Source organism: Gadus chalcogrammus, chromosome 20 (genome assembly GCF_026213295.1).
Source record: "Gadus chalcogrammus isolate NIFS_2021 chromosome 20, NIFS_Gcha_1.0, whole genome shotgun sequence".
NCBI lineage: Eukaryota > Metazoa > Chordata > Actinopteri > Gadiformes > Gadidae > Gadus > Gadus chalcogrammus.
In genome coordinates, this window is record NC_079431.1 from 6,469,410 (window position 1) to 6,495,601 (window position 26,192).

Below are 26,192 nucleotides of genomic sequence, written 5' to 3' on the forward strand. Positions count from 1 at the left end.
ATTGTAGGACGGTTCTTAACTTGTTTTTTGCAATGCAAATTTTCTAAAGAGCACGTGTACTGAATGAACCGAACGACTAAAGTGTTCAACCTTTTTATCGATCCACTCCATACGGTGCATTTCACCTGTGACAATCTGTGATTATAATATATTGCTGTTCACATCCTGAATAACTGATGAGCGATTTAAATATGAGGAATTGTCCAATGGAGTGGGTTGATCAACAGTACCAAATCTGTGTTCAACGTTTTTTGTTCAACTATTCATCATTGTGGAATTGTTTTTATATGTGTAGCATCTGAATGCTAAAGGACGTAATGACGACCTGTTTGGAGACCCATGCTACCGGCGGTTTGGAGAGGAGTTGGACCGGATCTTGACGGGCTGGCAGCCCAGTCTCCTTCCTGATGGTGAGACAACGCATTGAACTGACTCCAGTCCAGACCATATGACACTCAGACTTGATAACACCCACTTCTGCAAGCTGTACATTTACTACATGTGGAGAATTTAAAACTGATATGCCATTTAGCATAAAATAAACAGCCATTTAGAGCAGATTACTGGAGGACTTATTGGTACAGATACTACTGAACTGACATTCACTTTGTACTATTCTCTGCTCATCTGTTCTGAGGTCCTATGATTATACTCCATATTGCTGTTCACATTCTGATATCATGTGATTGGACTTACCTGGAATATGAGGACATTGATAATGGATGTATCGACTGTTTATGTGTACCCTGGCACAGTCATATCTCATTTCAGGACTAGTAAGGCAAGCTCAGTTGGGGCTTTTGAAGCAGGAATCACATTTAATACAAATTAACCCAGAATGGAATTTAAAGCAGCTTCACCTGGCGATAGTTTAACAAACGTTATGAACCCTGTTTAAAGGTGTAAGTGTTGGGGCAGACCCCAGCTGTTCTGGAAGTTCAGTTCTAGATATCTGCTGCATAAGAGTAAGGGCCTCGTAAGGCAAGCTCATAAGGGCCGCTCTCTCCAGGATAGAGGAGCGTTGCGAGTCTGGGTCCAGAGGATCTGACCTCCCGTGTGCCCTGTAGGCTCTGCGTGGGGTCGTGTGGAGGAGGACTCTCTGTGGCGGAGCCGGCAGCTGGGGGAGCACAGCCCGACCTCCCTGCTCCTCTCCTGGTCTTCCTGAACACCAAACACCTGGGCTTCCGCTCCGTGGACCAGCACCTCCGTCTCGCATTCACCGATGTCTACGGCCCCGACGACCAGCTTCCTCTTACCAAGGAGACCGCCGTCTGCATCCGCGTGCCCGCCCTCTCTCAGGAACTACCCGGTCAGTTTAGCTGGAGGTGCTACCCTTAACACGCACAGCCAAAGGACTTGATGTTTACTGTGTTTGGCCATAAGGACTCGATGTTCAGTGTGTTTGGGTTTAAGATGTCTGTGTATACATCACGCATCTGTGCTGAAGTCCTATGATTACTCCATATTGCTGTTCACATTCTGATATCATGTGATTGGACTTTACTGATATATGAGGACATTGATGATATATTAATTTAGCAATCTTTCAATATGACGGTGGTTGGCCCTTGAACAGATGACGGGGGGGGGGGGGGGGGGGGTTGGATTCTGATACTATGTTTAGACAAACTTGTAAGTCGCTTGGGATGAAGGCGAAATCTTAATGTAATGACCTAACAAAACGAGTCAGGTTTTCGAGGGGGCTAATGACATCTTTGTAATTCTGACCTCAGGCTGCAGGAAGAGGAAGCGCCAGGCAGAGGATGAAGACGCCGACGACCTCGATGAGGCGTCAGGAAGCTCCGCCCCTCGGAGTCCGTCTCACCTCGAACGCGAGCGACGCCTCTATGAACTCTACAGAACCAAATGGTGGGTGAGGTGCTCGACAGTCACGATTAGGGCCTCAACATTCTAGGTCCCAGCCGTCCTTTGTTGAGAGTCGGAATCTGAAGGGATGGGGTTATGCCTTGTTTTTATTGAGATTTATACTGAAACCCTCATTAGTGCCAACAGATCGGAAATGTGCCGTAGGGTCACCCCATATCTCTGTAGCTGGGTTTATTCTAGATGAGAACGGTCACCATACTGTGTTGAAGACAAACTGCCGTTCACATCCTCAAACTCAACTAATGCTACTTACAGGACAGATTCAAGATTCAAAGTGTTTATTGTCATATGCACAAAAGAGATGTTCTCAGTTGATGGTTACTCACTAGGGGTGCAACGGATCACAGCTGGTTGTAGGGACTGGTTGTAGTCTTTTCGCTCGGTTCTAGCCCTACTGTTGATACGGAGAACCGAGCGAAAAGACTACAACCAAACGTAAACATGTCCGGTTCCGATTTCCGTTTCAATGGGATTTACGGAACGCCAAATAAAACAAAACATAAACTGTATTTTGCTACGATACTTGATGATGTTAATACCGGAATTGTCCTCTAAACATGCGCTGATCACGTGAACGCACACATTTTTTTTTATCAGCCGATCCACGGATCACTTTAGTCCCGAACCGTGAGGGTTGATCCGTACGGATCACGGGTAACCCGTGAACCGTTGCACCACTATTACTAACTGTACCTAAATTGTCTTCCTCCTCCCATCTCGCTCTCCCTCTTCTTCCCCCCCCCCCCCCCCCAGTCCGTCGTCGTTACGGGACAGCTCGAGCGGGTTCTACGTGGCCAGTTCGGCGCTGGCACCGAAGACCCCCTGTGGTTCAGCTCGGAGCCCCTGGAACAGAGCGCTTTGGTGTCCCTACTTACCCGTGTCCTCGTAGTGCGGGAGGTCTACTCAGACAAACAACGGCACCCCCTACTGGCGGAAGAGGAGGAGGAGGAAATGACAGCCCCGGACCCTACAGTCTGACCTCTTCACCCAGGGGACACTGCGCCAAGCCCCTCCCTCTCCAAACCATCGTCCTGTTGAGGAACATGAGGACTGTCTAAGAGGAAGAGGTTGTGTGGTACTCGCTGTCATCTTCCTTTCTGGGGGGGAACCCACCCAAGCCACATCTTGTGTTCCTCTGCTCAGAATAGTAAAATGGCGGGAAGTGTGGGGACGAGGCGCCGCACTGAGATCCTTTCTGGGTCCCCTGTTTTTCTAGGACTGAAAGCGACACCCACAGCCTTGTGTCTGTAGGGCGCCCAGAGCTCAACCTTCCTTCAACAGGTGCACTCTCTCCAAGACGGCTGCTCTGGTGGAGGCAGCAAGAGAAGACGCCTACCTCCCTTTCCTCTCCCTGGCCTGTTCCTATACCTTCAACGCCTAGCAGCACACCCACTAACGGCGTGCATACGTGTGTCCGTAGTACATCTGCATTGTAAACAGGGGTTTCAGTGTTTGATATCGGCCTAAATGAGGCGTAAAACCTGTCGTCTGCGCCCAACGCTAACAGAAATGACAACCGGTCAGCAATATCCCCTCCTGCTTATCACTATCACCACCACCACAACGTCACTTGTTCAACCCCTTTAACCATTAACCCGGATCTCAGGTCAGCTGCACCCCATGACTCCGGTCGCCCTAGCCAGATATTAAGGACTTCCTGTCATAAGTCTCCCCTGTTTGGCTGGCAGAGCTAGCCGCTCTGCTGTGTGTTGTTAGAAAGATTAGGACCATGTAGCATTAAGTTCTTACTAAGGCTGCTGTGAAGCGTGTGTGTGTGTAATATATATTCCACAATTCCTCAACGACGGTGCGGCGTTAAATGAACCCAAACGAAGCTTGAAGACTATCCTCCCAAAAAGCCTAAAAACATGCCTAAGTGTGTGTTTTTCATTTTGTGTAGTTATTATTTTGCGTGTACAGAGCGCACATTTGTGCCCCGTTGAGAGCGCAGTGTGTTGGTGTCATGTCTCACCACCCCCTCCCAACTCTCCCAGAGTGCTTTGCTCCCAATAGGATGCTGTATTAGATGAGGAGTGTTGCCCCGGCAACGCAGCATGCTGCGGGACTGTCTAGAGAACTGATTTTGATTTGAGTTTCTCTCCTTTATCAACTGGTGTGTCACTCATGTAAACTTCAACCTCCAAAAACAATCTTTGTTCCTTTTTTTATTTGGATATTTCTGTTTAAAAAAAAAAGGGTATGGCACCTGCTTGTTAAAATAATGAAGTTCAGAGTTTTATTTTGAGGGTATGTTCAAAGAAGTCGAGCCTTGTTTAATAATGAAGTGGAGATGTATTTTATGATAAAGGATTTTGTTTGACATTGATCTTCCTCTGGTTCCGCTTGCAACAGTCTTCAAACACATCAACTTCCTCTTTTAGAGCGCTTCTGTTCTGCAGTTACCATGGTTACTCACAGAACCATTCTGTCCATTGTTTGATCTGATTATAATTCACTCATTAAAGAGCTCGCTAATAGTTAGCCCACATATATACTGTATTTCATTTCCCATTGTAACGTTACAGGAAAACACGTGTGTGAGGTATAGCCCTTGGTTCAGGATCTAGCCTATCAGAGGGGTTCCCTCCTACCTTCATCTGGGTGGCTGCAAGATGGCTGACCAGGCTCCCGATCTTTCTGCTAGTAGGGGTGAGAGTTGGAGGGTTCTTCCTGCGATGCCTATGTGAATGTGCCTACCTGTAAATACTGAGGAGTGTTGGTGTCTTAAGTCTGATGCTGTGTGGGCTGGTCTGCCAAAACGTTAAATAAAATGCTTCATTTCTTACCTGAACTGTTTTCTCCTTGTGGTTTGTTCAGTCGTAACAAATGAATGCAATATGTTGCAAAACCCTGTCAGCTCCTTAAATAGCTTCGGTAGGGAGCCGTGATGGGACTTTTAAGATTGGAAATGTGTGCGATGTGCTGGTGTTAAAGGGAATTAAACTATTAAACTCGAGCAGAGAAACATTCTGTCTGGAAAAAGTCTTCCACCTGAAACATCTTCAAGCGAGTTAGTTTTCCCTTTCCAAAATCCCTTTGGAAGAGTCTTCAAGGCTCCATTGGGACAAATACTTCACATGAAATGGTTTGGGGAATTAGGAATAAAATGTATTTTAAAAACAGACCAGTCATTGCAAGCAGTTACAATGATAATGTAGACTTTAAAGCAAAAATGACGATGCTTTAAACCATGGCCTAACTCACCTTTACTCAAACACCACACAACTAATTTGAATATAATACATAACTTAATTTGGTCCAACTGATTTATTGGCTGGTCAGTTTTCACCAGAGTTGCACAATCCTGCCCTGCCTGGTATCCCGTTTCCTTTGACGTGATCGAACAAGCATCCCATGTATAAGATGACCATGGTTCCAGGTAGGTTCAGTGACATCAGTAATGACCTGATGGCACCAAGGGATGATGTCATATGGCTCCAATTTCAGCCCGTCCAAGGCTGATACACGAGGGGGGGCTGTTACCCGATGTTAGTCCCTAATATTGATTAAAGCAGTAACATTTAAAAACACTTTGCTTTATATTTAATTTTCCTTTCATTCATCTCTCAAATAGTGGCATGATGGTTGTATAATTATCTAATTGTAGTGTTATCAATTTGATAAGCTTATTTTGTATCATATCGTACAATAGACTCGCATATCCGGTGTCTGTTGGCATAGCGATGATCTGAAAAAAGCCTGCATCATCAATAACTGCAGTGCTGAACATTCCACTGTACTTTTTACTCATGCAGGATAGATTCAGTGATCAGAATATCAGTCTTTTTTTATAAATTGCCTTTGTTTTTCATCCTCAAGCAGACGGAGGGTTTTTATCATCACAACGTTTTTAACAAACCAACCTGGGAAGTAGTCGACCATTAAGAAGAGCTTCTATTTGGAACATAAACAATGTGTCCCTTTGCCCAAAGGGTGTCGCTACATGCACGGTATTCACACCGGCAACCCCCCTCTCCCCTGGCCGCTGAGGTCATCCCTGTGACCATCCCCGTTACCAAGACGATAAACATGCACACCCACTGATCCTCAGCATCAGGACCACAGCTGAAAAGGACCCATCTCTGACTGATGAGGACGTTCAAACACACACACGCACACACATGTTCACACAAACAAACACACACACAGAAACACACACATACACACCACCAAGTGTGTAACAGGGGTTAGGAGACTGCTCACTATCTCCTTAAGGAAGCCCCAGTACCAGGCTGAGAGGAGACAGTGGTCCGAAGGGGGTCACAGAGTGGAGGTATGGGTGGGGGGAGAGGGGGTTGAAGGGGTCCGGGAGGGTTGTGTGGTTTTTTTGAAGAGGCAAGCTCTTTCCTTTCTGTCCTCCGTGTGTTGGCCAGACTCCAATAACTTGTCCCATTGATTTACAGCCTCTAGCTCTGGACACACACACGCATATACACATTCATATACACACACCAACACGGACGCTCGCACACAAACACACACACATGCTCTCACACACATTTTTCCCACACAAATACTCTCACATGGCTATACAAGTATGCATGCACACACACACACACACACACCTATACACTTTTTGCTCTTTCATACTGTCACACAAACAGACACACACACACACAAACTCACAGAAACCCCTCACGCACCCTCTCTCTTTCTAACTCCCTCTCACACACACACGTACTCTGATACACACGCTCTCTCTCCCTCTGTCCCTCTTTCTCTCTCTCTCCCTCTCTCTCTCTGTCTCCCTCTTTCTCTCTCCCTCTCTCTCTCTCTCTCTCTCTCTCTCTCCCTCTCTCTCTCTCTCTCTTGACTGGTCCGTACCATTCTTCAGGCCTGCTAGTCTTTTTGTTAGCGGTGAATCCCTGCTGGTGTCGTGGGGATAAGGAGCGCTGGTCTCAGCACACGTGCGCCGTGCCCGGCCCAGCCCCGGGGCCCTCTAAGGGGGTGCGATTACGCGGCGCGAACCCGGATTCCCCGCCGCCCATCACATGATATGAACTAATGTCGCCGCTTAATGAATAAACAAAAGGAGGGGGGGGGGGGGAGTGGGACAGAAGGCGGCTGGGGTGAGGGAGGGGGGGGGAGGGGGGGGGGTTTACAGCTCAAGCCGAGTAGGGAATGGATGACAACCGCATTTCTCATGTTGCGTGCTTTGACACATGCCCCACCCACCCCCCACCCCCCCCTCCCCCTCTGGACCGACGAAGGGAGGGGAGATGAGGGTGTGCGAAGGTTCACACATCACCTGATATTATGTTAGAGGTTCAACATACTCACACATGTTTTCATATCTTCACCATCCACGTGTTACATTATTCTGGATATGTTTCACTTCTCATGTCATCTCCCGCTGTTTCATGTGTAGTTCATTTCCTGTTGTGTGTAGTTCCCTTCCTGTCTCATTTGTAGTTCACTTCCTGTATGTACAGCAGGTGGGCCCATGTCCACCATGCATGTTGGGCTAGCTTGATGTTGTGGTGTGTGTGTGTGTGTTGTGTGTGTGTGTGTGTGTGTGGTGTTGTGTGTGTGTGTGTGGGTGTTGTGTGTTTGACCTTGACCTTAACTGGAATGGTGGGTTGTTTTTGGAGGGGGGGTTAAGGGGATTAGGGTTAAATTTAGGAAAGCCAGACCTTATCTGAAGAGCTATAGGGTATCAGAGAAAAAGAGAGAGAGAGGGGTGGGTGGGGGGTCCTCCCGGTCGCCTCACTTGAAAGGCAAAACCATGACCTTTGACCTGAGCTATACCAGGAAGTTGTTGGTTTGTGATTGTTCTGTTCACTTTTCTCTGCAGAACCTGTCCGTTAAAGTGGAACAATATGTCTGGCTAGAACATCCGCATAAACCTTTGCAACTGTAAGGACCTGCAAGCTACAAATTAGCTTCATGTATCTAAGATGAAGGTACGAGAGTATTATATATTCCTCTCTCCCTGTGTTGTTGCCATCAAGGGAAGTAGGAACCAAGTCATGGAGCGCAAGGGAACAGGATGACGGGTTAAGGTAACGGACAATGTGGACTTAGTCGGTTCAACAAAGTGCTCCATTAGTGATTTGTCTGAGACTCTCCTGCACACAAGCATACACTAGCTTGCCTCTCCTTCTCTCTGTTGCTTAACATGGATGGCTTAAGATGAAAGTTAATCAAACATCAGGACTCCTGAGTCGGCATTCTTATTTGTACATCTTTTATTTTGACTATCTTATTTACTTTATCTTGTATTGTTGCTGCTATGTTGAGTGTATGGCTGTTGAGGAACCAAGCCTAATAATTGACTCTTGTGTACAATGAGATGTGATAAATGCTATTCTGATTATGATCCCATTCCTTACCCTAAACCAAACCATCGCTAGCCTACTAGCTTAACATAACTGTATCCTATCAACTTCCAGATTCAGATTCAGTTGGGGTGGCACTTGGTGTGACCACTCAAATTAGTGGGAGGGGGTAATGTGCCACCCTAGCCTCCCTGAACATACCCCTGCCAATCTTGATTACTTAGTTACGTCCTCACCAAATATTAAACTTGGTAGCCATTGCTTGAACTTTGTGATTTCAAGAAATAACAATTATCACCGTAGATGTGACATGTGTCCATGACAGGGGTCATGCCTTGTTAAATCAGGTATTTGTGGTTAATTGAATAGCCGCTTAAATTGTTAATTTCCTACTGTATTACTGTTAAATTGACAGTATAACAGTATGAAATTGCATCATTACCTTTAAAGTGACAGCAATGGGATCAAACTCTTTAGTTAAATAGGATACGTGATTAATTACATGCATAATCACTTTCTCAGACAGCCTTCATTGACTGATTGTGGGGGGGGGGGGGGGGGGGGGGGGTCACGCCAAGGTCAAGCCCTGCTAAATCAGGTATTTGTGGTTATTTGAATAACCCCTCATATTTTTTCACAGTAATACAGTAGGACATTGCATCATCACTATTAAAGGGACAAAATGGGATCAAACTGTTAAATTAGATATATGCGATTAATTACATGGTAAATAATCACTTTCTTAGCCTTCATTGAGAGATTGACTTCATTGTTTAAGATGAGTTACAGAGAAAAAGTACATTATTTATTCTCTGCTCTACTCTCATTGTGCTGACACCACAGGTTTACTGTAACAGACTGAGAGCCTGCAGCCTCCAACCGCGTCTGTAGGGGTCACTGCTGAGCTGATGCAATGTGCTCATACAATAAACCTACTCTCTTTCTCTCGTCCTATCGCTCTCTGTTCCTCTCTCTATCACTCTTCATGACTCTCAACTGGAAAAAGTTGAACCACAGGACTACACTGACCTGCAGGGAAACCAACTATCATATGAGTGTAGTATTACAATAACATTATCTGATATGCCTCCATACTTCTTAACATCCACATTCAGAAATATACCTAGAAATTGTAATGATTACATTACATCCATTATGTCATCTAATTATGTTCAAATTAAATCCAAATTTCAACAGCAATACTTTGATTTTGATAACATTCAGCACATATGAGGGATGTTTAGTAGCGTAACAGAAAGCTGCGCCTTGTCCTCATGAAAGTCCACACAATAGACCAGATATAGTACTGAAGTATGTACAACTAACAATAGAATATACTACATTACTAATGAAGGGTATTTTACATTCAGTCAAGTATTTAGTGAAGGTTTACATACTCTTTTCAACTTTGTATTTATAACACGTGTTAGCTTCACACCTTGCTAGGAAATTCCACAACAATTGAAACTTCCTCCGACGAACGAGGCGGTCAGAAAGAGAGGAATATCTGGCGGTAAGCAGCGGTCAAGCCTTCGACAGACGAATGTATCAGCGTCCTGAAATACACAATGAGCTGCGGGGGTCGGTGGGGGGGGGGTCTAGGTGCGAAGTTGTGAGGTGATTATGGGCTATAAATAGCGCCGTGTGTAGGACACGGCGGAAAGGCCGTCTCAGAGTAACGCTCTTTAGGAGTCTCTGCGTGTAGCCGCGTCACAGACGGCCCTTTGTTGTTCGACTATTTCAGGGCTAGTCTGGTGTTGTTGGGGGTCCAACAAGCTAGGAGTTAGCTGTGTGTGTGTGCTGAGCTACGAGTCTCTGGTGTCCAGGGAGTAAAACGGCGTTTGAGTGGCTGCTTCCTCAGTCCATAGGGGGCCAAGCGGCCGTCCCGGTCTGTAGTGGAAGAGGTCCATAGACCTATGGTCAATAGAGCTGTTGTCCATAGAGCTATAGTCAATAGACTTGGAGTAAAGATCATTGACCAGTAGATCTGTAGTTCATAGATCTTTGGTCATTAGATATGCTGATATCCAACTGCCTTCCGATTGGAAGTCTGTTTTCATGTTTTTTGTTTGTTTGATTTCGTGATTTCATATCAAAATATTTTTCACATGTTAATCCCGTAGCGGCCTGCATGCTATATGTTTTAATTTATTGACGGCCAGCCAATTAGCTTTTCATTTGTTAATTGTTTCGGTTGCTAATCGTTGGCGGGTTGGAGGGACAACGTGAAGCCGCTCTATGACGGATGTTTACCCCTGAAGTGTGATTCTGACACCTCCATCTTAACTAAGCTTATTGTATCAGGGTGCTCGTATGAAGTGAATCCAGCCGACCCCCCTCATTCCTCTCAGGCTGCCCGACGTCACATTCCCACATCTGAATTCCACATTCTGTTGGAATGTGGAGGCCAAGGAGGGATGGGTTCTGGGTGCTGGGGTCAGAGGTCAGAGATAGTACAAAGAGGGGTGAGGTGGGAAACCCGATGACAGCGCGGGCCGTGACGCAAACAGGACAAAACAACGCAACAAACTAAACCCACGAGGACTCAGAAAACATGATATAACCAGCCATATTATGGACTATTACGGGTTTAGCTAAACTTGACATGATGAACTCAAGTTTATATATTTCCAAATCACCATTTTGTAATTTATCTTTTAGATTCCAACTTCCAACATCACTGTATTACGATGCAATGCTACTTTATTTGTCAGTAGGGCACTGACATTCATTTTCATGTAAAAAGTCACTATCAATGATGGAAAATCGAAGGCTGCGCTCAAATAGTCCATCTACAGCGATTCTTCCTGCTTCCTAAAACTCTGGATGACGTCCTCAATCGCCGTTGTGCTGCAATACTTACTACTACGACTGCAGAAGCAGCTTGAGACCAAAGGATACAGCAATTTATCCAACACAAGAAGTTCCTTGCAAGTTTGTCAACTACATCATTAGCCATAAAGCAGGTCGGAATGATGTGATCGACAGTCAGATGTAGACAGTCGATGTTGCCTTAAATGGCGCTAAAGCAGCTCAGCTGTCTCATTTCCAGAATGCGGCTTTCCTCCCACTTGACCACTAACTGCTACGGCTCGTCTCCTCAAAGATGGAGTGAATGGGAAGGAAGATGTAGGAAAACGATTTGGGATGGAGCCCAAGGCTGATACTTCCTTCTGAGGAACCTCACTGAGACCTTGGGAAGCACTGTGGTAGAAATACAACGCACAACATTATTCTCGCTCCCTCACCACTGGGTTATCAGCCATGTTGCCTTTAGATGCATGAATATTCTTGCAAAATGAGGCGTATCATAACTACCGTATAATATTAAACTGTAAGGAACTAAAAGGAAGTGTTTGTCTCTCGGAACTTGTTAACGAAGTAGGTAAGACAGCTTTCCTCGTACAAGTTCCCATAATAATACTATCTAATTGCAATAGTTACCTCTGCCACCAGGGCACTGTTGTTATAAAGGAACTGTGACAAACACCCATATGGTACAAAAAAAGTTTATTTAGTAACATTTTTGTAAACATTTGAGGTAAATGAACATTTACATCAACTTGTTCTTACAAACGAATCATTCATACACAAGGCACTTCTCTTGTTTGAGTCACAGTCAGGACAGGTAGCTCCATGTTGTGATTTCATCGTTGGAGAGAGAGAGAGAAATTCCCAGAATGCATCCTTTCTAGGAAGGATACTTGCATGAGAACCATCTGGCGTGACCGTCCAACCAGAAGTCCCGTCCAGCTGTGACATCACAAAAGCAGTTTTTTTCTTCTTCTCTCGCTCTCCTTGTGTTTCTGTTTTTGATCTTTTAAATCCGCTAGTTTCAGACCAGTCAGGTTAAAAATAAAAAAAACAATTTACATGTTTTTATGTTTGTACTTTTCACATTAAAATAATTTTCTTATTTTTAAAAAAATATCGTCATATTTTTCATTCTCTTATTTGTTAAATAATGTCTTTTATTGTGAAGATCCACTGTGCTTTGGGTTTAAGACCATTGTCCTTAAAGGATCGTAGAGACTGGCAGCATGGTGCCATTCTCTCTAAAACAATACCAATATCACCATCGAAGAACAGCATTATTTAGCCTAAATGTGCAAATCTTTATCAACTACTAAAATGTAAACTTTAAGAATCAAAAAAACACAAATGCAGAACAAAATATGGAGAAGTTTTTCATTGTGTACAATGAACACCAACTGAAGAAAGCTACTTATATGGGGCATGAGGCGAATGAGAGGGTGAGAAGAATGATGGGGTGAAGGGTATGAGGAGAATGAAGTAATGAGGAGTGAGAGAAAAGAAGGGGTGAGGCAGACGAGGGGGAAAGTCTTGCTGTATCCATGGAACTCAGAGGTTGTTGGAAAAGCAGTCGCCATCGTCTGAAAGCAAATAAAGCGTAAAACATGGTTTCTAGTTTCTACAAGTATCTTGTTCAAGTATCCCTAGACAGAAACATTGGGAAAGTAAAGTATAAAGAGTGTTAGCTGTACCCTGGTTCACTACCGCTAACTAGTGGTTTCAGAACAAAAGCAAGGCACATGTACGTTTTATTTGGCGACAGGGGCCATTATGGGGCCCTTGACGATGAAAATGCAGAACGATTTTTAAAACATTGGCAACGGGATTTGTCAACCATTTCTAGTAAAACCACTTCCTCCACCAAAGCGCCTGTCATTTATAATAATCATAACGTACAGTGATACCCATGGAGGTCTAGATCTAAGACCTTGACCTCCATCTTTGGTTGTATACGTGGGTCAGTTGTGCTCTTCAGCTATTTCTGGAAACTGGGAATATCCATTGCAAGTACTACCCACTCCCAGTGTAATTTCCACACTGGTCTTGAACCAAAGTCCCACTTTGACTTCTGACTCTGAGTCAATGAATTATCATCCATGAAGGGGATTGTTGGGAAAACCCAGGTAAAGGTTGGAGGTGTGTCAGTGTGTGCCGCAGGCTTCAGTGGTTTGACCCTGTAGTGGCAATAACGGAGCCATGTGATGTATAGATGTCCGTCGATCAGTGTGCATATTAAACAAACTCCATGAGAAACAGAACCGCTCGTCCTCCGCCAATCAAATCAAACTACTTCTGCCAACGTTTCCGTGGGGATATTCCAGTCACAGAGTGAGCACGGAGTCCTTCACTTAGTCCAGGACTTCACAGTTAGTCTACAACTCACCAGTGGCTGTGGACTGTGGATGTAGATCCACCTAACTGCAGGTTTTTCCACTTCCTGTTTCCTGTCCCTCCGGTCTCCTTGCTCTGGGAACAGTTTGCCGTTTTTTTCTGGATATTTGTGTGTGTGTGCGTAAATGTGTATCTGTGTGTCTGCAGGATTGGGGGGTTGCGGGTTGGGGTCATGGGCCATGGAAAGGTTCTGGAGGTGTGAGCGTTGGGAGGGGGGGGGGGGGGGGGTGGTGGGGGTGGAGGGTTTTAGGGGGTTTCAGATGGCGAGGTCATCGTGCCGGGCGCGGATGCTGCTGCTCTTACTGGCTCTGCTAAGACGCCGGGGGTCCGGGAACACCCCCTCCAGGTGCATCTCCACCGTCGCCATGGTGACATCCTCTTCCTCCCGCTGGCCCGGCTCGGGGGTCAGGCCGGCTCCGTCGCCGCTGGTCGCCACATCACCGGGGGCTGCAGCGTTGCCCGGGGTTGCCATTAAGGGGGTGGGGCTAGTTGAGCAGGGCGGGGCCGCTTCACTGCTTGAGGAGGAGAAGGACGTGGGGGTGGGGGAGGTGGCCTTCATCTGGCGGGTGTGCTGCTCGGTGGCCAGGTTGGCCCAGTTCTGCTCTGCAGCCAGACGGTGGTTGTTGTTGCTGCTGATGTAGTAGTGGGCGGCCGGGGGAGTCGGGGGAGGCGTCCGCGCCCCCTCCTCCCGCTGGAGCTCCTCCATCTTGAACTCGGCGTCGGTGGGGGACCCCATGCCGGCCGCTATGTGGCTGTAGGTGGGGGGGTAGCTGAGGAGAGCCGGGGCCCCTAGCGAGGCCACGCCCTCTGGCGTGGCCAGCTGGCCGGCGACCCGCAGCAGGTGGTCGGGGTGGTACACGCCATGCTTCAGCTTCTTCCAGCCCAGGTGGTAGATCTCCAGCAGGTTCAGTAAAAGCGACACACAAGCCACAACAAGCATGAATATGATGAAGATAGTCTTCTCCGTGGGCCTGGAGATAAAGCAGTCCACCGTGTTGGGGCACGGCCAACGGGAGCACTTGTAGAGCGGCCGCAGCGAGAAGCCGTACAGGAAGTACTGGCCCAAGATGAAGCCCACCTCAAACAGAGTCTTGAAGATGATGTTGAACACGTAGGTACGCAGCAAGGCCCCGCGGATGCGGATTTTGCCGTGCTCGTCTCTGATCGGCGGCTTCACCTTTTTACCGCCGCCCCCGTTCCGGTACGGCAGCTCCTTGTCATCGGGGAACCCGCTGACCTTGCGGTGCTCCTCCTCCTTCTCCTTGCGCTTCTCCTCCATGCGCACGATGTGCAGCACGTGGCCCAGGTAGATGAGCGTGGGCGTGGACACAAAGATGATCTGCAGCACCCAGAAGCGGATGTGGGAGATGGGGAAGGCCTGGTCATAGCAGACGTTCTCGCAACCGGGCTGCTGCGTGTTGCAGGTGAAGTCCGACTGCTCGTCGCCCCACACCTCCTCTGCTGCGGCACCCAGCACTAGGATGCGGAAGATGAAGAGGACGGTGAGCCAGACCTTGCCGATCACCGTCGAGTGCTCCTGCGCGTTCTCAAGAAGCCGGCCCAGAAAGCTCCAGTCGCCCATGCTTGAAGATCTCTAGCCTTGGGGAGATGATATGGGTGAGGGGGAGAGGAGGGAGAGGAGGGAGATGGAGAGGGAGAAAGGGGAGAAAGTTAAATGTCTCAAAGGATTCAGACATCGGTTCTAGAGCCAGTGACACACTCAATAGCTAGACACTCAGTAGGCACATGCCAACGCTAGCACTCTAAACATTCTAAGCAAAATTAACACCACATGCAGTCAATACACTCGCACATTCAATACACTGACACGCTCAACACGCCAAAACACTCAACGTGGTTACAAATTCAACATTGCTATCCCACTCGACTTAATGTATATTGTCTTTCTTTCAAATATCTGCCGTCGGTATGCCTTGGGACTCTATGTCGGTGATTCTGATTGTAGTCAAGAGGATGTCGTACGAATGAACATCGATGTGACTCTCCTTAACTATTGTAATAACAAAGGACAAAACAGAGTAGGAAACAAATGCAAGCATGGCCTTTCCTGGCCCTGATATGTAGTGTATCATTTGTAAATGTAAACTAATGTTGTTTATATTTTTGCCAATGTCCTCTATGGGCAAAAAAGAGAGACCTACGGCAATAGAAACCTACGGCATACCAGGCTTTTTAACTGAGTTTATCCACACACACTCAACATGCCAACACACACAGGGACGGGGAACGGATTCTACCAGACAACCAAATGTGGTTTGCCCGACGACGCTAGGGCGGGATTGAGTGTTGAATGCGAGGCTGAGCCGGGTTCATATCCATAACAAATCAAACGGGCAGCGCAGCACTATGCACACGGCCCGCCGCTATTGAGAGGCTGATTAACTGTATGGAGCAGGTGGTAGGGCGAGCCCGGGGTCACTCACTGTCTATGTCTCTCACCCTCACTCGCTCTCTCTCACCTGCCCGCTCCACCGCTCTGCAGGCATGTGCTGAGATCAACAATATAGCACTGAAAATCAAACACACAAACACACACACACACACACACACACTGACCAACACCCACAGACATACACGAACACACACATCCACACAGAGGCACAACCACAAATAGGCCACAGACAGGCACATACAATTACACATATATACATACACACACATTTACACATCGGACACTTGCATACCTCATTCACTTTACCCATCCAGTAACCACGGTCAACTGGCCTGTTGTCATGCCAAAACATTTAAATGTTGTAACAAAGTTGCATCATACAGCTTTGGCATTACAATAACCAATAACCAATCGATACAATAAATTAAGACAGAAATCAAACTACTATTATCTTGGGATTATGATAATCTTTCAATGTTTTCTAACAAGATACGTAGTCGCTCCAATTACTTATTTTTATCATTAGCATTAAACTGATATAGATATTAGTAATATGAAAGCTATATTATACCTTTTTGATCGCAAAGAAAGAAACATACAAAATGGAAACTTGCTGGTAAATTAAGAAGTTTGACATCAGACAGCAGGTCGTTCTCTGGGCCGTTTGATTCTGGTTTTAAAGAGTGATGTGCACGTGAATGAGCCAGTAAATACACGTGCACAGAATGAAGTGAAGCACACACACGAAACACACAGACATAGAGAGAGAGAGAGAGAGAGAGAGAGAGAGAGAGAGAGAGAGAGAGAGAGAGAGAGAGGGGGGGGGGGGGGAGAGAGAGAGGTAAGAGAGAGAGACAGGCTTACTATGTATTTCTTCTATTAGAGGTAATAAATCCATCGACTAGGGTTCACCATATGTAGACACCTGAAAGAGTGGGAGATTAAGAGATTTGAATGGCAAAAACATTTACTTATTGAAAAGTCTGTGCAAGACAACTTAAAAGAGTATTAAGAGAAAGTTACCTTAGATAATTTACAATAATGTAAACATAAAGTGCATCTGCTTAAAAAAGATTACGATATGCCAACTGTTTTGCACTTATTTCAAGTTCATATTTACCTGCTCTTTAAAGTCAGTGTATGTCAACTACATTATCGCTTACACCATTACTTATTCATCAAAAAGTTAATCACTTTAAATAACTACATAACAAATTACCTAATAAATGAGCATATTTGAGGACAAATGTATCACTGATGGCACAGTGATACACATAAACCAAGACTTCTATTCCAACTTTGTTGGAACCACCTACTATCAAATAAGCCATTTTCTACTGAACTTTGTTTGAGTATTATCATACAGACCACTACTACTATATTCAACCAAAAAAATCTCCCACTATTGTATTTATAATGTATAGATGGTAAATATGATTTTTTACCATTATAACAACCCCTTAACAAAAGGTCTAGTAAACAGTGCATAGAACACATCGTCAAGTTCAACTCACAAACGCATACCTCCCCTGACAATACCGAGAGAGCTCGACCCTCACTCCCCATGAAAAGAACCCCTGGCACCCTTTGTCCGACTGGCATTTAAACATTCAACCATATTCAAGTATTACAGCAACACATTACCCAACTGTATCATTCCTATACGTGTTAGTCTGGCTGAGCCTTAATACGATAGAGAATTGAAAAACAATCCCATCTTCTAATGTTGAATAGTTGTCAGTTCCAGACTTGATACCCCACCATTAAATCAAATCCCTTTCTTCAGTTATTGTTCTATATTTAGGGGTGTCCCAGGCAACAGGGGGTGCCTGGGACCAGGGGTGGGGTTTGGAGGGGGGCCTTACCAAACTCTTGTCAGGTGTAGCCGGCCGAGGAGGGGGAGGGGGAAGGGGGGAGGGGGTCTTGCACCAACTTCTTCACGCGTCAAGTCCGTCGCGGTTCAGAGGAGTCGCGCCCGCGGCCTGCGGTGTGTCTAGTGTCGGGAGGGTAAGGTTCGGGCACGAGGCTCGGTAAAACGCAGCTGCCTCCCGCTCCGAGCCATCGCGACTCTCACGTTGTGTGACCATGCATGAGTGGATTCACCAAGTCATAACCGCTCACGCCACGCCCCCCCGTCACCTTCCATCACGCGTGAGAGACAGACGGAGAGAGAGAGATGGACAGGGAGGGGAGGGCAGAGGGAATGCGTGTTTAGGAATGACTGAATAACTGCAGTAACTGAACAGGAAAGTTGGAGCCACTTCTAACACTTTACGAATAAATTCGAACCGCAAGCTTTTGTTTGTGAAATTGTATCCAAACTTTTATTTAACCAGACAAGTCAATAATGGCAAAAGGCGAAGTGAGGACAGGGTTGGAGCTAAAATTAAAAGTCAAAAGGTTAAAAAGAGCGCAGCACACAGCCAAACATTTCCAACACACCCAACCACTCACAATAAGCATTACATAAATAGCATACATCGTCTAGCCCACAAGCTTCGGGCAGGTAGCTGGTATACAGCAGCCCACAGACGGGGGTAAAGGGGTATTGGTGGCTCGAGGAAACAACTATGCAGCAAATATTTGGGAGAATTAGAAAAAACTCGAAGATCCCATGTCAACGCACAGAAAGATCAAGACAAACTTTTGCAGTTCTTTCAGTTTATTAATATACAGAAGTAATAGTGCATAGGCCTATGTAACAATTAAGTAGCCTACACGACACATTTCATATAGAAAAGCATTTTCATGGCAGTAAGGCAAGGTGATATACATTTTACGTTTAACAATAGAAAAAAAACGAACTGCTAAAATAACGCAAACAATGCACCCATTGATGGAGGCCTAGTGCGTATATTTGTGATTATAGCAGTCAACTTTCAATCATACCATTGTGCCATTAAAACCATCCTGTTGGGTAAACTACGCTGGATCAGTGTGAGCTCTAGACACTTCGGGTGAAGGCCATTCTCCTCAGATCTCAAATTTGTATGACCCCTTCTCTGAAGAGACGCATTGTTCTTCCCCACGTTGAGCAGACAAGGAAGTCCCCCCTCCAGGTTCAGTCGAGCAGGCTAAATAAAGATCAATCTGAAAAGTGATACCCACGCCCCCTACAAGAGACCCTCGGTCGGTCACGTGGTCAATGTTACTACATGAATTTTTTCCTGCAGCACAATGGCAGCGTCTCGTTTAAACCTTCCCTCGTAAACCATGGGCACGGAGTGCCTCTCGGGAGCCTACGAGAAAAAAATTACAGGGATAAATCTGCAGGATTAAAAATACACTTTCGGTAAACCTTGAAACTGTCTCGCTTAAAAATACACAACATTAAAACATTTTGTGCCATACATAAAAATAAACCAATAGAATAGTTAACCGAGGCCCTTGATTCTCTATTCGCCGCCCCCCCCCCCCCCCCAACGCTTAATTAATCCTCTATTTCCTTAAACCACACAACAGCGTGTATAGACGTGGCATTGCATGGGCGCCCGTACACCACAAGGTGTCGCTGTGGATCAGCTCTTGTTCATGCTAAAAAAGCGCCCCTCAAATCTTACAAGCGACAATCTTCCACAATTACTTAAAACAATACAAAATAAATCATGAACACGATCAGTCTTGGGTGTAAAAATCTACAAAAGTGATATAAAAAGTATTTCAACAACACTATAGTCTACTTTGCTTGGCTAATTCTCTACAGAATACCAGTGGATAAGTCAAAGGCGACCACTGTTTGCTCACAATTTCCATCTTGCTTCTCCACGCCTCAATACTTCATGTCTCGTTTCTTTATGGAGTCCAACACTCTTGAGACTGTCATGTCCCCATCCCCCCCACCACCCCTCCATCAGGCGGTCTTGTTGCCCGAGTCCATGCAGGGTGACATCATGAGGTCGTTCTTCTTGTTCTCCATCAGGGCCAGGTCTCTCGCCGCCCCGCCGTCGTGGTGGACGTAGGGCATCTTCCTGCGGGCCGCGCGGTTGGAGCAGCGCAACAGCGCCTTGGCCACCAGGTAGGCCAGCTCCGCCACGTTCAGCACCATGCAGAGGGTGGACGACGACACCATGAAGATGGTGAACACCGTCTTCTCCGTGGGCCGCGAGATGAAGCAGTCCACCTTGTTGGGGCACGGCCACTGCTCGCACTTGACCAGCCGCGGCATCTGGAAGCCGCCGTACAGGAAGTACAGGGCGTACATGAACCCGCCCTCGAAGATCAGCCGGAAGAACAGGCTGCAGGTGTAGGTCCACCACAGGGACCCCGTGATGGGCAGCCTCCGGCGCTTCAGCCCCTCGAGCTCCAGGTCCGTGGTCTTCTCCCCGCCGTTGGACCGCAGCATGGTGCGCTTGTCGCCCCGGTTACGGTAGGCCACGTGCATGGCCACAAGCAGCGCCGGCGTGGACACGAAGATCAGCTGCAGGCACCACAGGCGGATGTGGGACACGGGGAAGAAGTGGTCGTAGCAGACGTTCTTGCAGCCCGGCTGCTGCGTGTTGCACGTGAAGTCCGACTGCTCGTCGCCCCACACGCTCTCGGCCGCCAGGACGAGGATGGTGATGCGGAAGATGAAGAGCACCGACAGCCAGATCTTCCCCAGGCTGGTGGAGTGCTTGTTGACTCCGCCCAACTGGGCGTACAGCGCGCCCCAAGTCATGACTACGGTTACCACGGGAACTCACACCGTCTGAGTGGGGGGAGAGAGAAGGGGAAGTTTAGACTCTAAACATGGTCCGCTGACTAGTTTCGTGTCCACAGGGGACTGGGGTGGCACCTGCCCCCAAACATAAAAAAAAAGCCACCCGAAGGGCAATAAAAATGAGCTAATTTGTGTTCTGCAAGCTGAAATGGTTGCATTGAACTACTCAGTTATATAGCAAGGTTCTTCGACCGCGATACTTGAAGCTCCTTTTAAAAATGAAGTCACATTTTTTGCTCGTTAAACACAGAGTGACGTCACCTCCAATCCAGTGCGTCACAGTTCCTCATTAGCGGCATGTCGAATCGATACACCTGCTCAGTATGAGGCAGAGCAAGGCCAGAAGTTAAAAGCTGATCAAACTATTGCCACAAAAGGCCTTTTCTCTCTCTCCTGGATTTAAAAGTTGGTTGTCTCCTGTAGAAACTAAGTAATAGTCGGCCGAGATAAGGTTGGCATGCGTATGGAACAGGGACATATCCGATGAGAAGGGTACAACGTACAGTTTACATTCTGCCCCACTGGTCTTGGTCCCATGACAATTATGAAAGACAATGTATACTGGCCATCGGATGTCAGCGAGCCTTTAAAAACGTAATTTTAGATGGATAAGCCTACCCAAACAGGTCATTTGCCCACAAATAAGCTGCACATGTGCGCTACAGATCCGATAGGCCACCAGTTGATGGTCGTCATGGAAAGTGTCCTTGATGATTTGGATTTAGGAACCAACCGATCTTTGCAGGACCCATTACATCAAGTATACATTTGAACTATTACAGTATCCTAAGTGGAAGGCTGGATAGGCTAATGTTCGATAGGCTACTTTAAAATAGTTTAAGCAATTCAAAAAGTTAATTTGACTAAATGTTCTAATTCATTTAAATAAGATGTAGCCTACTGCAACATCACTGACGTCTCATTGTTAACCACCAATGAATAGCCTATATAAAAAGCCTAACTCACCTGTTGTTCTATTTGTGTAATGTGAAGTCCATCAGTTAAAGCCGATCCATAGCCGAACGGAAGCCATATAATGAAAATGAACTAGGCTACTTCAAGCACTGTGGTCTATTTAAACTACTCTAGTTGATTGAGGCGGCGCTCGTTGAGCTGAGGATCTTCAGGTGCGTCTGGACTTATGAGGCCTGCCCTCACAGCCGTCAGAGAGGGGGCGGGCCCGGGGTTTGAGGGGTGTTGTGTAGGTAACGGGATGGGTCACAGTTGTTGAGGCACAACAGTTCGCCTATGTGTATTTAACCGCTCACATCAGACCCAAGTCGGGAAGTCTAATGCCTAAAACCACCTGTCGACCAGATACCTGTAAAGGCGATTTATAGTCATTTATCCGTATGAAAAAACACTTGTCTGCAAGCATTGAGAGCGTCAATCGGAGATGGTTATTCCCTTTTCTGTGTCTCTAAAGCGCTGGTAGTCAATGGACTGTACATCTCGGGTCCACACCAACTCTGGAATGTCGCACCGCCACGCGGAATTCGACGCGGGGCGTCCAAGGGAAACCACATGTTTCTATAGGCGCGGAGACGTCACGCGGCAGAAACGAAAAACAGTGAGAGGGATAACAAACATGGGAGCGTTTAAAATGTCCTTCACACAGCCGCTGTAATTGTGAGAAATTTTTATTGTAAGTGTGTTAATCATTGTTAGCCAACAATATGGTCGTCATAATAATTAACAGAAAAAACGTGATTGATATTTAAAACCAACACTCCTAATGTAGACCTACGGCCCACTCCCTTTTTATTTTCAATTTATAATACATTAACTTCATAACAATGTCACAAGGAGAGGTCTTTAATTCAGCACAGAGGAAAAGTCAACTTTCCCAAAGGTAAATTCCTGATATAAAATCAAATTTCACAAAATAAAAGTTCTGCTGAGAATTTAGCACCAAAACAACCTATATCTGACCAATGTTAACCACCAATATACTGGATGATCTAGGACAGTGTTTCTCAACTGGTGGGTGGCGACCCAAAAGTGGTTCAAAGATTTGAGGGTCGAGGACTTGAACATCTATAGAAGTAATGTGTTTTGATTGCAGGGATGAAAATATTTGTTTACTCATGTCATGATGAAATAGTGTATTTGTGTTTACAAGCTCATTTTTTTGAATAAAATAGCCTGGTTTGAAATGTATAAAAGTGGGTCGCAACTTGACCACGGGGAAATGTGGGTCCCAAGGCCAGACCAGTTGAGAACCACAGACTTAGGATCCAGCAGGACTTTTACTTTGTAAACCCCGGGGTTCACAGAAAGAGCAGGTCCGAGTTGGTGTGGCCAGAGGAGGTTGGGTCTCAGGACTTCTCCTTCTTCAGGCGGGCCAGACCCATGAGGAGTTGGTCTCTCCGCTCCCTCCTGGCTGACAGGGGCTCCGGCTGGCTGGGGATCAACTCACTCATCTCCTGCAGAGAGGAGGAGGAGGAGGAGGAGGAGGAGGAGGAGAGGGAGGTGGAGGAGGAGGAGATAAGAGGAGGAGAGGGAGGTGGAGGAGGAGGAGAGGGAGGTGGAGGAGGAGGAGGAGATAAGAGGAGGAGAGGGAGGTGGAGGAGGAGGAGGGGGGCAGAGGAGGAGAGGGAGGAGGAGGAGAGAAGAGGAGGAGAGGGAGGTGGAGGAGGAGGAGAGAAGAGGAGGAGAGGGAGGTGGAGGAAAAGGAGATAAGAGGAGGAGGTGGAGGAGGAGGAGAGAAGAGGAGGAGAGGGAGGTGGAGGAGGAGATAAGAGGAGGAGGAGGAGGAGGAGGAGGAGGAGGGGGGCAGAGGAGGAGAGGGAGGTGGAGGAGGAGGAGATAAGTGGAGGAGAGGGAGAAGGAGGAGGAGGAGATAAGAGGAGGAGGTGGAGGAGGAGGAGATAAGAGGAGGAGAGGGAGGTGGAGGAAAAGGAGATAGGAGGAGAGGGAGGTGGAGGAGGAGGAGAGAAGAGGAGGAGAGGGAGGTGGAGGAGGAGGAGAGGGAGGTGGAGGAGGAGGAGGAGAGAAGAGGAGGAGAGGGAGGTGGAGGAAAAGGAGATAGGAGGAGAGGAAGGTGGAGGAGGAGGAGGAGAGAAGAGGAGGAGAGGGAGGTGGAGGAGGAGAGAAGAGGAGGAGAGGGAGGTGGAGGAGGAGAGAAGAGGAGGAGAGGGAGGTGGAGGAGGAGGAGAGAAGAGGAGGAGAGGGAGGTGGAGGAGCAGGGGAGAAGAGGAAGAGAGGGAATCGGAGGAGGTTGGAGAAGAGGTAGTGAGGAAGGTGGGGAAAGAGGAAGAGAGAAAGGTGGAGGAGCAGGGGAGAAAAGGAAGTGAGGGAGGACGGGGGAAAGGGCGGAGGCGGAGGAGGGGAAAAAGGAGGTAAAAAGAGAGCACATTAGGAGAGGAGGAGAGCGGGAAGGAGACCAGAAGACCGCTCCTTTGTTGACCTCCCTCTCTCCCAGCTAGGTGTGTAATGTGTATGCATTAGTGCGGGGTCGTGTCACATGCGCTAGGCCTGTGTAAGCGTGGCTAAACGGGGCAGGGCAGCATGTGACCGGTTAGGGAGCACAGAGGTGCGCTACATGCACCACGGAAAACCAGATCTACTGGAACATACAGAATCAGCTTTATCGGCCAAGCATGCAAAAACACACAAGGTATTTGAATCCAGTTCTGTTGATCTCACAGTGTCTTTACTTAAAGAACGACAGCGATTAACAAAAAGCATTTAAACCACTTTGTTCCTCCTGTAGAACTTTCGGGTTCAATGAAAGATAGCAACTGGAAACTTAACAAATACATAAAAAACACCAAAAGTATGAGAGAGTGAAGAACCGTGAACCCAATTTCAGTTCTGACATTTGACTTGCGCCTCCAACTCCTTATGTTATCTGCCCATAATATCAATCCCGTACAATAAGAGATTAGTTTGCGAGGGTCATTAGGCATTCAGATTTTTTCAACTGGACTTTTATGAAAACTTCCAAACCTATTTTTTTTTTGAAAATGCATGATCAAATATCAATCTGTTTTAAAACACAGCAATCTTCCGAGACCCCATATGCAAATCAGGTGACCCCAAGGTGGGTCCTGTGACCTTCGCTGTTGTAAAGGTAAGGCGCTGACTCATGATGAGTCTCGCCTCCTTAATGACGGTTGGCCCGGGATTCCTCACCCACACACGACTGCAACTAACCATTGTCTTCAACTGGATTAATCCAATGATATTTAGTATCCCATTTCTCGTCCCAAGAGTGAATGTGTGCAAGGCATGTCTTCAATTAGCTTTCTTTATCTGACAATCTCCAACAAAAACTAAAAAATTCTGTTTTGGATCTATGAAACAAAGTTGAAATTCATTATCAGGAAATTTTTGATATTTTCACTTGATCATTTACTTGTCAAAATTGGATTTCATAAATTTTCGTTAGATATCTACTGGTCATCTGACGATGAAATTGTGAATCGACCAAACGGTACACCACGCGCGGTGCGTTGTGGTGTCAAGCACGTCGGTAGTGGCGGCCGGTTACCTTGGTGATTCGCTCCGCTGCTTCTCCAGAGAACTGAGGCACTGGTCCTGCAGAGCTCAGCACCCTCCTCATCCCAGTTCTGTAGCGCCGCAGGTAGTCCTCCAGACCTACAGGGGGCAATAGCTCCGAGGATTAATATTACACCACCGCTTGTGCGTTGCCGATTCAACACTACCATTCAACACTATGCTCTAGTCTAGCGTAAATCATGTCACATATTTTGTTTACTTCGTCTGCACTCTGCACGTTACTCTACAAGTCCGACGAGTGCAGCCGTAATTCTTAACAAAAGGTCCTGACCTGGGAATGTTAACCTGCAAGTGGCTCTTTAAGGATGGTGGACTTAAGAGTACAATGTTTCAAATGGTATTTGGTTTAAGTATTAGATTAGGGATGGATTAAGATAACATGAAATAGCAGTTTCCCTTTTACCTCGACCTGTTATAATGAATTTGTCAAACCGATGCGCAAAATGCCTCACATTCCTACCCTGAATAGAATTACTATCACTATGAGATTACATTTTTTACATTGAATCACGCCCTAGTATTCTGTTTGACTACCTTGCATCACGTAGTAGTCCGTTATATTAAGAACCAAAACATATAATGGAAACGGGAATGTTTGATTCAGTTAATAATACGCCGAGGTAAGCAATGCATCATGGATAATACCCATAATTCTCTGTTTCTGTGTTGTGTTCAAACGTTTGTGTTGTGTTCCAGAGGTATGCAATCTTAACATACCAATGAAGGACACGCAACGTAAAGAAAACATGAAACCATTGTTTACAACAGAGGTGCTCTGTAGAGTGGCATCAAATGATTTAAGCTAATGATTTCTGAACAGTCGCAATCAGTCTCACAAATGATTGCCCATGCTGATATTGTAAAGAGGGCCAGTTTGAAGGTTTCTTGACATTCCTCTAATAGGAAATCCTGCCATAGACTGATGGATCTTTAAGGAGATAACATTTATGCCTTACACACCCATCCTCATACCCTCTCTAGTAACACATAGGGACTCCCTTCCCAATGGCCCTTCTCACCTATATCCATAATCAGCTTCAATTTAGGTTTGTTGTTGGCTTCAAGTTATAAAAGTAATAAATGTTCTCCAGTCGATCTGTCGATACACTCATATAAAAATAAAAGCCTACACCAATAACTGAATGTTATTAAGGTTGAGTAACGGCAATTAAGATTGACCTCACAC

The 26,192-nt window shown here is 46.4% G+C and overlaps 3 protein-coding genes and 1 long non-coding RNA gene across 6 annotated transcripts in view; 1 reads left to right on the plus strand and 3 right to left on the minus strand.

Moving 5' to 3' along the window:
- Positions 1-1,163: 1,163 nt before the first annotated feature.
- Positions 1,164-2,679, plus strand: LOC130373516 (uncharacterized). Its single transcript, XR_008893526.1, has 3 exons — positions 1,164-1,309; positions 1,734-1,869; positions 2,641-2,679. It is a non-coding gene; the product is annotated as an uncharacterized LOC130373516 (long non-coding RNA).
- A 10,947-nt stretch (positions 2,680-13,626) lies between these two features.
- gja3 (gap junction protein, alpha 3) lies at positions 13,627-17,687 on the minus strand. 3 transcript variants are annotated; one of them, XM_056579163.1, is made up of 3 exons: positions 17,649-17,687; positions 16,648-16,708; positions 13,627-14,969 (listed from the first exon to the last, which is right to left on the minus strand). In XM_056579163.1, exon 3 carries the CDS (start codon positions 14,950-14,952, stop codon positions 13,627-13,629), a length of 1,326 nt encoding a protein of 441 aa, XP_056435138.1. In that variant the 5' UTR covers positions 14,953-14,969; positions 16,648-16,708; positions 17,649-17,687. The 3 variants fall into 3 exon arrangements, with proteins under 3 accessions (XP_056435138.1, XP_056435139.1, XP_056435140.1); XM_056579164.1 differs by lacking the exon at positions 17,649-17,687 and having other exon boundaries at positions 16,648-17,090; XM_056579165.1 differs by lacking the exons at positions 16,648-16,708; positions 17,649-17,687 and adding an exon at positions 15,815-16,239.
- A 400-nt stretch (positions 17,688-18,087) lies between these two features.
- Positions 18,088-21,606, minus strand: gjb8 (gap junction protein beta 8). Its single transcript, XM_056579169.1, has 2 exons — positions 21,449-21,606; positions 18,088-20,470 (listed from the first exon to the last, which is right to left on the minus strand). Exon 2 carries the CDS (start codon positions 20,438-20,440, stop codon positions 19,634-19,636), a length of 807 nt encoding a protein of 268 aa, XP_056435144.1. The 5' UTR covers positions 20,441-20,470; positions 21,449-21,606; the 3' UTR covers positions 18,088-19,633.
- Positions 21,607-22,079: 473 nt separating this feature from the next.
- cryl1 (crystallin, lambda 1) overlaps positions 22,080-26,192 on the minus strand; it is a 33,137-nt gene continuing 29,024 nt past the window's right edge. Inside the window, exons 8-9 of the mRNA XM_056579168.1 lie at positions 24,978-25,084; positions 22,080-22,908 (exon numbers count right to left, since the gene is read on the minus strand). Of these exons, the coding sequence (XP_056435143.1) occupies positions 22,801-22,908; positions 24,978-25,084 (215 nt within the window). The 3' untranslated portion in view covers positions 22,080-22,800. The remainder of the gene's footprint in view (positions 22,909-24,977; positions 25,085-26,192) is intronic.